Raw genomic sequence first — 12,473 nt, forward strand, 5'->3', positions numbered from 1 at the left:
TTATCTTTGAATCCACTGCTTTCCACCAACAACTTTCTTCTTCGTAGTCTCCATTATTAATTGAACAAGTTGCAAAAGATTCAGCAACACAGATGTCCAAAATACTCTGTAATTACGCGTTGAACAGAGACGACTATTAGCCGTGTGTGGACGTGAGCCAAGATGTCCCCAACAATTTGTGACGTCACGCGCACGCGTAATCATAAACGTCATCATTCCGCCACGTTTTAACTCCGCGGGAAATTTAAAATTGCAATTTAGTAAACTAAAAAGGCCGTATTGGCATGTGTTGCAGTGTTAATATTTCATCATTGATATATAAACTATCAGACTGTGTGGTGGCTAGTAGTGGCTTTCAGTAGGCCTTTAAAGATGTTCTGTGAAAAACTCGAACAAAATAATGCACAATGAAGAAAAACAATTAATGTGCTCAGTTTGTAATAAAATATTTTCTGTGAAAAACTTGATAAACAAAAGTATGCGGATTGGAGAATAAACATTCAAAAGCTCAGTTTGTAAACAAGGATTCTCTGCGAATAATCTATTGATAACAGATTAAAAAAATACACACAGAAGTAAAAACATTATTGTGCTCAGTTTGTAATAAAATAGTCTTTGTGAAAAAACTTGATGAACAAAATAATGCACACTGAAGAAAAAACATTAATGTACTCAGTTTGTGATAAAAGATGCTCTGTAAAAAAAAGTGCTAACAAACAAAAGAATGCACACTCGGGAAAAACCATTAATGTACTCAGTTTGTGAAAAAGGATTCTGCGTGAAGAAACTTTTGATAACAGACAAAATAATACAAACTAAAGAAAAACCATTAAAGTGCTCGGTTTGTAATAAAAGATGCTCTGGAAAAAAACATGATAACAAGCAAAATAATGTACACTGGACAAACACTCATGTGCTCAGTTTGTAAAAAAAAGGATTATCTGTGAAGAAACTATTGATAACAAATAAAACAAATGACACACTGGGTAAAACCATAAATGTGCTTAGTTTGTAATAAAAATATTATCTGTGAAGAAACGTATGATAACAGACAAAAAATTACACAAAGTAGAAAAACCATTAATGTGCTCAGTTTGTAATAAAAGACTCTGTGAATAAAATTTAGCTAACAAACAAAATAATACACACTGGAGAAAAACATTAATGTGCTCAGTTTGTAATCAAATGTTATTTGTGAAGAAAGTCTTGATAACAGAAAAAATTATGCACACTGAAGAAAAACCATTAATGTGCTCAGTTTGTTACAAAGATGCTGTGTAAACAAAACTTGATAAACAAACAAATTCACACAGGAGAAAAACACATTAATGAACTCAGTTTGTAATACAAGATTCTGTGTTGAAGACTTTAAGATTCTATGCACACATGGAGACAAACCATTAATGTGCTCAGTTTGTGAAAAAAAAAGAATGCACACTGGAAAATCAAGTGCTCAGTTTGTAAACAAAGATTCTCTGTGAAGAATCTATTAATAACAGATTAGAGAAATTCTAAAGGAATCATAATTAAAGGGAGAGAGTATAAATTGGCCAGATGTGGATGACATTTTAGTCTTCCTCTGGCACCCAACATACTCTCTTCCTAAATGAATGCACTCATTTGAACGGTAGGGTCTATTATCAGGATATAAAATCAACATCGGTAAAACTCAACTCCTCTCGTATAATTATAACCCAGAAGCAGTGAAATTATGTACAAAAATCACACACAAAGGAATATTTTCTTATATTGTTTTTTTAATCTCTATAGTTCAAGTTTTACTTAGCTATTGTCTCCATCCAAAATGGATGGAGACAATATATATATATATATATATATATATATATATATTTATACCCCCTGATATGTCTTTTAAATACCTGGGCCTCATTTTATCAAAATATATAACAACATTATCAGTATAAAATTATCTACCCATACATAAGAAAATAAAAGATGACATAGCACGATGGAACTTAATTCCTTTTTTTCGCCTTAGCTGTAGAATTGATTGTATTGAAACGAATGCACTTCCAAGACTGCTGTACCGATTTCAAACTCTGCCAATAGAGATCAACAAAAATAATTCAGCTTCATGTAGTGTAATGAAAGTTTAAAAAATGCTCAGTTTTGAAACTATTAAAGGGGAACATTATCAGCAGACCTATGTAAGCGTCAATATATACCTTGATGGTGCAGAAAAAAGACCATATATTTTTTTAACCGATTTCCGAACTCTAAATGGGTAAATTTTGGCGAATTAAACGCCTTTCTGTTTATTGCGCTGGAGGCGATGACGTCAGAATGTGACGTCACCGAGGTAACACACCCACCATTTTCATTTTCAACACATTACAAACACCGGGTCTCAGCTCTGTTATTTTCCGTTTTTTCGACTATTTTTTGGAACCTTGGAGACATCATGCCTCGTCGGTGTGTTGTCGGAGGGTGTAACAACACTAACAGGGAGGGATTCAAGTTGCACCACTGGCCCGAAGATGCCAAAGTGTCTGCCGCCAGACCCCCATTGAATGTACCAGAGTGTCTCCACATTTGACCGGCGATGCTAAGACAGACATGGCACAGAGATGTATGGATAACCTGCAGATGCATTTGCAACGATAGTCAACGAAATCACAAAGGTGAGTTTTGTTGATGTTGTTGACTTATGTGCTAATCAGACATATTTGGTCGCGGCGTGACTGCCAGCTAATCGATGCTAACATGCTACGCTAATCGACGCTAACATGCTATTTACTGGCGGTGCTAAGACAGACATGGCACAGAGATGTATGGATAACCTGCAGATGCATTTGCAACGATAAAGTCAACGAAATCACAAAGGTGAGTTTTGTTGATGTTGACTGCCAGCTAATCGATGCTAACATGCTATGCTAATTGATGCTAACATGCTATTTACCGGCGGTGCTAAAGCAGACATGGCACAGAGATGTATGGATAACCTGCAAATGCATTTGCAACGATAAAGTCAACGAAATCACAAAGGTGAGTTTTGTTGATGTTGACTGCCAGCTAATCGATGCTAACATGCTATGCTAATTGATGCTAACATGCTATTTACCGGCGGTGCTAAAGCAGACATGGCACAGAGATGTATGGATAACCTGCAAATGCATTTGCAACGATAAAGTCAACGAAATCACAAAGGTGAGTTTTGTTGATGTTGACTGCCAGCTAATCGATGCTAACATGCTATGCTAATTGATGCTAACATGCTATTTACCGGCGGTGCTAAAGGAGACATGGCACAGAGATGTATGGATAACCTGCAAATGCATTTGCAACGATAAAGTCAACGAAATCACAAAGGTGAGTTTTGTTGATGTTGACTGCCAGCTAATCGATGCTAACATGCTATGCTAATTGATGCTAACATGCTATTTACCGGCGGTGCTAAAGCAGACATGGCACAGAGATGTATGGATAACCTGCAAATGCATTTGCAACGATAAAGTCAACGAAATCACAAAGGTGAGTTTTGTTGATGTTGACTGCCAGCTAATCGATGCTAACATGCTATGCTAATTTATGCTAACATGCTATTTACCGGCGGTGCTAAAGCAGACATGGCACAGAGATGTATGGATAACCTGCAAATGCATTTGCAACGATAAAGTCAACGAAATCACAAAGGTGAGTTTTGTTGATGTTGACTGCCAGCTAATCGATGCTAACATGCTATGCTAATTGATGCTAACATGCTATTTACCGGCGGTGCTAAAGCAGACATGGCACAGAGATGTATGGATAACCTGCAAATGCATTTGCAACAATAAAGTCAACAAAATCACAAAGGTGAGTTTTGTTGATGTTGACTGCCAGCTAATCAACGCTAACATGCTATTTACCAGGGGTGCTAAAGCAGACATGGCACAGAGATGTATGGATAACCTGTAGATGCATTTGCAACTATATTACGTTTCCTTCCACCCACATTTTATGCGAAAAAACCACTTACCAATCGACGGATTTAAGTTGCTCCAGTGTCACGAGATGCGAAAGTCCTGATCGTTTGGTCCGCACATTTTACCGGCGATGCTAACGCAGCTATTCGGCCATGCTATGGCTATGAATAGCGTCAATAGCTATTCGCTCAATAGCTTCAGTTTCTTCTTCAATATTTTCATACTCCAACCATCTGTTTCAATACATGCGTAATCTGTTGAATCGCTTAAATCGCTGAAATCCGAGTGTGAATCCGAGCTAATGTCGCTATATCTTGCTGTGGTATTCCCATTGTTTGTTTACATTGGCAGCACTGTGTGACGTCACAGGGAAATGGATGGTCGCATCGCAAATAGCGAAAATCAAGCACTTTAAAGCTTTATTTAGGGATATTCCGAGACCGGTAAAATTTTGAGTAAAACTTCAAAAAATATAACAAGCCCCTGGGAACTGATTTTTATTGTTTTAACCCTTTTGAAATTGTGATAATGTTCCCCTTTAAAAGGACACATTTTAAAAAAAAAAACAAGACTTATATCAATATCTGCAGTTGCGGCATTTTGTTAATATGAAGGTGAAAAATGTAACAAAGACAAGCATATGTTTAATTGAACTGTTTACAATTCAGAAACTATTGATAGAAGTGTTTCATGCTTGTATAAGAAATCGTTTTCAACTTTGTATATTAAAACAAAATGGGAGAAGGAAGGAGGGATAACTACATCTGAGGAAGAATGGACAATAAAAAGGAGATATCAATGGACTTGTAGCAGCTCACCCAAGTGGAGAGTTTGGCTGGGAAAGTTTTATTCCACCTTCTCAGAAGTCTCAGTATGATAACAACTCCCCTGCCTGTTGGACAAATTGTGGGAATCTAAAGGCAAACCACTAGCATGTTTTCTGGGACTGCTCTGCCATAAAGGACTATTGGAAAGAGATACACCAAGCTCTACAGGATATTTTCAAATCACCCCTTGAAAGTAACATTCTGTTTTTCACACATCGCACCTCAGGATTGGCTGAAAAAAGAGAAATACTTCATGAATATCCTACTAGTGGTTTGTAAAAAGAGCATTACCAGGAAATGGATATTACAGGAGAGCCCAACTTTGAAGAAATGGATGGAAATCACAATGGACATTTATAAAACACAGGAGATAACAGCTTTTATTATTTATAAACTAGAGATATTTACTTCATACTGGGAATACTGGGTTGATTATGTCACGCCACATAAGACTAATTTTTTTTCTAATTAGTGATTAAACTGTTTTAAAAAAAAAAAGATTACTCCCTATATGTACATAGTTTTATCTGTTTATATTATTTGTTATTAATATTATTATTACTTTGTTTTTTGTTTTCGTTTTTTTGCTGTCTTTCTTTTTTTGTGGGGGAGGGGTCGGGTGTCATCGTTGGGAAATAAACAAAAAATAATATTTTGATCTTTCAGGCAGACAATAGATGTATGATGTATGCACATATGATGTAATGGATAACAATGTCAGATGATGGATGTCCATAAAAAAACAATAATAACAATAATTTGTAAGTAAAAAATACATTTAAATGAAATAAGAGTAGTTGTAGTAGTGACTTCTGTCATGCGGACTGTAGCCTCCACATGAGAGAGAAGTGAGAAGAAGATTGTGTGAATCCTGCCTTCCAGTCCCAGTGTGCTGACATGACACTAGATTGCTTCTCCCTCATTATCCAGCCTGTCAATCTTGGCTCAGCTCATTTCTGACACTCCATTTGTCACATCTGGCAAATTTTGTTCACATTTTGTTCGTGTTTTCCGCTGTTTAATGTTTGAATTCCTGTCCTGTGCTTTTATTTTGGTGGCTCTCCCAGTTTTGTTGGTGTTTTCCCGTGGCAGCTTCACTTCTGTCCCCGAGCATTTCCCCTCACCTTTTTTCTGTTTGCAATCAAGACTATTTCAATTGATCCTCTTGCTACCTTTGTTGTCCGGACATTATTCTTTGTTCACGGGTGACTATCCTTTTAGATGTCAAGCTCGAGTACGCACATATTTTGTGGACGCCGTCTGCTCCACATTTCCTGTGAGTGTTTTGCTGGGTTTCAGCGGTTTGTTTTGTTGTCTTCACAGTTCCCTGTTGCTCTCGGTTTTTGTTCGTTTATCAAAAACATCCATTTTTTTTACTGCACGGTGCCACCTGGTTCATCTGCATCTTAAGAAATCATTCCCAATTTCCGATTTTTGGTGAATTATTGTGAAATTTCCACTGTCATGTTACTCTTTAAGGCTTCACGGTGGAAGAGGGGTTAGTGTGTCTGCCTCACAATATGAAGGTCCTGAGTAGTCAGGGTTCAATCCCGGGCTCAGGATCTTTCTGTGTGGAGTTTGCATGTTCTCCCCGTGAATGCGTGGGTTCCCTCCAGGTACTCCGGCTTCCTCCCACCTCCAAAGACATGCACCCGGGGATAGGCCCCTCCCACTTCCAAAGACATGCACCCGGGGATAGGCCCCTCCCACCTCCAAAGACATGCACCTGGGGATAGGCCCCTCCCACCTCCAAAGACATGCACCTGGGGATAGGCCCCTCCCACCTCCAAAGACATGCACCTGGGGATAGGCCCCTCCCACCTCCAAAGACATGCACCTGGGGATAGGCCCCTCCCACCTCCAAAGACATGCACCTGGGGATAGGTTGATTGGCAACACTAAATGGTCCCTAGTGTGTGAATGTTGTCTGTCTATCTGTGTTGGCCCTGCGATGAGACGGCGACTTGTCCAGGGTGTACAACGCCTTCCGCCCGATTGTAGCTGAGGTAGGCAGCAGCGCCCCCCGCGACCCCAAAGGGGAATAAGCGGTAGAAAATGGATGGATGTTACTCTTTACAGTTAACTAATTAGAAAATTAAAAACATATTTACTGAGTCAGCTGCTAGTTCACATTTTGTGGAGTCATTTTGCTACCTGTCAAGGAGGGAATTTGTTCTTAAATATATATAAATAATCCTTCATATTGCCAGCCATAGTGATTAATTTATTCAGCAGAGCATTAAAACTTGAATCTGACAAAAAAGTAAAAACAAATGCTGTCTTCCTCGCTGATAAAACATGATAAAAACATGCAACTGCTAGTCCCCACTTCTCACAATGTGGCGAGGTAGATCTATAAGAGGCACTCTAATATGGTACTTAAATCTCTATTTTTAGTCTTATTATCGAGGAATATTGAGGTCACACTTATATTAAAAAAAGTAATGTTAAAGTTTCATCCAGTATTCTGATGATGATGATGATGATGATGATGACCATGACGATGACGATGACGATGAATCTGTGTCCGAACTTAGGGTCCAAATTTTTTTAACAATGTTATTAATTCATACTTTTAATTGGAGAATACCATAAATAAAGTGCAATGGAGAAAATGTGTTGGAAAAAAAAATAAAAAATAAGATGACCTCTCTTTAACAATGGGAAAATAGAATAAAAATTTAGCAACATATATAATATTCAATAAATGCACACAACTTAAAAAGTCATTCCAGGACAACATATAAGAGTAGAAGATAAGAAGCACAACATTCAACATAAAATATACGTTCATATTAATCATGCTGTGTTTTTAAAGTACATTTAGCACAATCACCGTTTGAGTGTTTTTACATCCCTGCAGCTTCCATGACTGTTACACACTTGTGTCTACTGACCTGATACTTAAACCTGATTGTTTTATCACACAAACGGTTTCTCTCCATTGTGTGTTCTCATGTGTTTGGTCACACATTGCTTTCTGGAGAAACTCTTCTTACAAACAGGGCAAGTAAAAGGTTTCTCTCCAGTATGTATTCTCATGTGTGTGGTCATGTCAGGCTTCATGGAGAAACTCTTCTTACAAACAGAGCAAGGAAAAGGTTTCTCACCAGTGTGTGTCCTCATGTGTGTGGTCATGTGTTGCCATCTGGAGAAACTCTTCTTACAAACAGAGCAAATAAAAGGTTTCTCTCCAGTGTGTGTTCTCATGTGTGTGGTCATGTTACGCTTTGTGGAGAAACTCTTCTTACAAACAGAGCAAGTAAAAGGTTTTTCTCCAGTATGTATTCTCATGTGTGTGGTCATGTCAGGCTTCATGGAGAAACTCTTCTTACAGACAGAGCAAGTAAAAGGTTTCTCTCCAGTGTGTGTTCTCATGTGTGTGGTCATGTGATGCTTTCTGATGAAGCTCTTCTTACAGACAGAGCAAGTGAAAGGTTTCTCACCTGTGTGTATTTTCATGTGTAATGTCATGATACTCTTAGCGTTGAATCTTTTAGCACAAATTGAGCAAGCAAAAGGTTTCTCTCCAGTATGTGTTCTCATGTGTGTGGTCATGTCATTCTTTCTGGGGAAACTCTTCTTACAAACAGAGCAAGTAAAAGGTTTCTCTCCAGTATGTATTGTCATGTGTGTGGTCATGTATTGCTTTCTGGAGAAACTCTTCTTACAAACAGGGCAAGTATAAGGTTTCTCTCCAGTATGTGTTCTCATGTGTACTGTAAAATTACTCTTATGTCTAAAAGATTTTTCACATTCAGAGCAGTCAAAGTGTTTGCTGTTATTTTGATGTCTCGTATCACCTTCAGAGTCATTTTTACTTTTTAAAGGTTTTTGGATGTGGTCACTGTGATCAGAAGAGTCTGACATCATGTGGTCCATGTCTGACAGTGGAGCAAAGATGCTGTCTGGTTCTGACTTTATATCATCTTCGTCATTAACCTCCTCCAACCTTGGAAGCTGCTCCCACAGTTCCTCTTCTTCCTCTATATGAGTGGGCTCGAGCTTCTTCTGTCCCACACTGGAGCTCCACTCCTGCTGCTTGGAGGGAATCTCTTCATGACTCTCTGCTGACACCTGCTGGACGTCTGCAGAACATAGAACACAAATGAGGTGTTACTTATTGAAATTTGCAGTATTCAAACTATTCACAGGTGAGTTAGGCCAAATAGACAGCACTCCACGTTATGCATTTATTTAGTTTACCTTTTCTTTGGCCCACCCCTATAAAGTTATTCATTTTCTCCACCTACATTAAAAAGACAGCATCCATCTATATCTTGAAAAACAAAAACAATGATGTGTGTGGTGTTTGAGAACAGTTTGTAAGAGCTTGACAGTAAAACTTTTCATGAACTTCAACTCACCTTAATGTGCTGGACGTCTTTGATCATTATGATTTTGGTTTTGGTTTAGAGCAGGGGTCTCAAACATGCGGCCCGCGGGCAAAATTGCGTTCCGCGAAACGTTATTATGCGGCGCGCACTTTGATGTGACAATTTTATGTTGGTGCGGCCCATGAGTTTAATCTGAACGGCGCTTGATAGGTCATGCTTGCCCACGTCCCCAATTTTCCCGGGAGACCCCTTAATTTCAGGGCACCAATTCTCTCGAAGCCCCTGTCAATTTTTACCAGATCAACAATATTCAGGGAGTGCCATAAAGGCACTGCCTTTAGCGCCCCCTGTATCCTGAATTGACAGCGTGCAAGCCCAATTAGAATAGAATAGAACATAATAGACTTTATTGTCATTATATTTGCATATAACGAGATTAAAGACTCCAACTTGAATGGCGGTTGTGGGAACAAATATGGGGTGAAATAAATAACACAAGAGGTAATAAAGGAAAAACTAACAATTGAAATAAACAGACAACTATCCAATAAAAATAACAAGCAATCCTGTACAATATACAAAACACTGTAGAAATACAAAATACTGTACAATATACAGAACAAGACAAGAGTACGGAAGTAATAAATAATAATCAGTATTGCACAGTAGGGTATTAGGGAATGATATTGTACAGGGGTGAATTATTATTATTATTATAAGTTAGATTTTAACATGGTGACAGCTCTGAAGAAGAAGCTGTCTCTGAGCCTGTTTGTTCTGGCTCTGATGCACCTGTAGCACCTGCCTGATGGTAGCAGGTGGAACAGGTGGTAGCCAGGGTGTGTGCTGTCTTTGGTGATGGTTTTTGCTTTCTTGAGGCAACAGGAGTTATGTAAATGCTTCAGGGAGGGCAGGGGGCAGCCGATGATTTTTTGTGCAGACTTTATGACCCTCTAATTTGCCTGTTTGTCTGCTTCAGTGCAGCTGGCGTACCACACTGTTATGCAGAGTGGTCCAGAGTCCAGAAGAAAGCAAATTTTGTATTTCATTTGGAAGTCAAGGCGCTATAGTCTGGAGGAAAGCTGGAGAGGAGCAAAATCCAAGTTGCTTGAAATCCAGTGTGTTCCCAAAGTCAGCAATGGTTTGGGGAGCCATGTCAGCTGCTGGTTTTTGTCCACTGTGTTTAATCAAGTCTAGAGTCAATGCAGCTGTGTACCAAGAGCACTCCATGCTTCCATCTGTTGTAAAGCTCTATGGAGATGATGATTTCATCTTCCAGCATGATCTGCCAGAACCAGCAGTAACTGGTGTACTGACCATGGCATTACTGTCCGCCATTGGCCTGCCAACTCCCCTGACCTGAACCCCTTAGAGAATTTGTGGGGTATTGTGAAGAAGAAGCTGTAAGACACCAGACCCAATAATGCTAATGAGTTTAAGGCCACTAGCGAAGCATCCTGAGCATCCATAACACCTCAGCAATGCCACAGGCCGATTGCCTCCATGCCACGCCGCATTGATGCAGTAATCCATGCGAAAGGATTCCCAACCAAGTACTTAGTGCATTAGACATTTTCAAATGTTTGATTTTGTTTTGCTATTATAAATCTTTTTGTTTTACTTGGTCCTAGGAAATATTCTAATTTTTTGAGATAGGATTTTTGAGTTTTCTTAAGCTGTATGCCATAATCAGCAATATTAAAATAATAAAAGGCTTGCAATATTTCAGTTGATGTGTAATGCATCCAGAATGTCTGACATTTCCATGTTTTTAGTTTCATTACAGAAAATAAAAGGACTTTATCACAATATTATAATTTTCTGAGACAGTCCTGTGTGTGTGTGTGTGTATATATATATATATATATATATATATATATATATATATATATATATATATATATATATGTTTTGATTGGATTATCCGGAGAATAGTGCATTCATTATTAGTCTGGGGGTAGGCAGTCCTGCCTACCCCTAGACTAAACGACTCTGAAACCAATAATGAATGTAACTGTCGCAAGAAACCTGATTGCCCTCTCAACGGAAGGTGCTTACAGACATCAGTCGTTTACCAAGCAAAGGTAATACGCAAGGACATTAACACATCCGACACGTATGTAGGATTAACCGAAGGAGCGTTCAAAACAAGATGGAATAATCACAACGCCTCCTTTGGAAACCAGACTTTGCAGAATTCTACAGAACTCAGCAAACACATTTGGAACCTCAAAGACAATAATGTTGAATATTCAATAACATGGCAAATTCTTGCATCCAGCACACCTTACAACAGTGGTAATAAAAGATGCAACCTATGCTTAAAAGAGAAACTGTTTATTATATATCATCCAGATCTATCATCCCTCAACAAGCGCAGTGAAATCATTTCAACATGCCACCATAGACGGAAACACCTCCTAGGTAACACATGAGCCAATCACCACACCCTACGCCTGCCTGTACCCACCCACTCTGTGCCCTATATAAACCATTGTATGTGAATGCTTCCATTAAAATCTCCTGATGATTGAGGGAACCCCTCATGAAACAGATCTGTAGAGATGAAGTAGTCTTGTGGTTTTTTTCCCACACCTACACATATATATATATATATATATATATATATATATATATATATATACATACATACATACATACATAAGAGAGAGAGACAGAGGTATTGTAATAACTTGAAGTAAATAATGAAGAATGAAAACCAATTACAAAAAACAGAATCCCAAACAAATTTACTAAAAGCTTACCTTTTTTAATTTGGCATAGTATGTATATATTATTAATGTTGTAAATAAACTCTTAATACATCTAGAACAGGGGTGGGCAACCCGCAGCTCCGGAGCCGCATGCAGCTCTTTGGCCACTCTGATGAGGCTCAGCTGCATAATCACCGACCCCCCTGGTTATTTCGGGAGGTTTCCTTATTTTGGTGCATCTCCCGGACATCACCCGGGGCTAATAGTCTCCGATTTTCAGTCGGACTACAATATTGAGGGCGCGCCGTGATGGCTTTACTTTTAACATCCTCTGCGACATGTCATCGCGCCCGCTTTTACACCATGCTATCTGTGTGCCAGCCCGACGCATGCATTTCGCCGCTTCTGTCATCACACGTATGAGATTGCAAGGCATATAGTCAACAGCCACACAGGTTACACTCAAGGTTGTGATATAAACAACTTAAACACTCATACTAATATGCGTCACACTGTGAACCCACACCAAACAAGAATGACAAACACATTTCGGGAGGACATCCTCACAGTAACACCGAACAGAACAGATACCCACAATCCCAGGCATCCGTGACCATTCCCGGCTATATTATACACCCCGCTGGCACCAACCCCCTCCCGTGTGTCGCT

The 12,473-nt window shown here is 38.9% G+C and overlaps 1 protein-coding gene across 3 annotated transcripts in view; it reads right to left on the reverse strand.

Annotated features, from left to right (window-relative positions):
- The window catches only part of LOC133546865 (zinc finger protein OZF-like), a 109,770-nt gene that overhangs the window by 1,651 nt on the left and 95,646 nt on the right, over positions 1-12,473 (reverse strand). The window contains exon 3 of one of the 3 annotated variants that reach the window (XM_061892708.1): positions 6,967-8,841. The exons of 1 other annotated variant lie outside the window; for it this stretch is intronic. In XM_061892708.1, the coding sequence (XP_061748692.1) occupies positions 7,676-8,841 (1,166 nt within the window). In that variant the 3' untranslated portion in view covers positions 6,967-7,675. Of the gene's footprint in view, positions 1-6,966; positions 8,842-12,473 lie in introns of those variants that run through there. One more of the 3 variants, XM_061892709.1, reaches the window with a different exon arrangement.

The sequence above is a fragment of the Nerophis ophidion genome, unplaced genomic scaffold (genome assembly GCF_033978795.1).
Source record: "Nerophis ophidion isolate RoL-2023_Sa unplaced genomic scaffold, RoL_Noph_v1.0 HiC_scaffold_46, whole genome shotgun sequence".
NCBI lineage: Eukaryota > Metazoa > Chordata > Actinopteri > Syngnathiformes > Syngnathidae > Nerophis > Nerophis ophidion.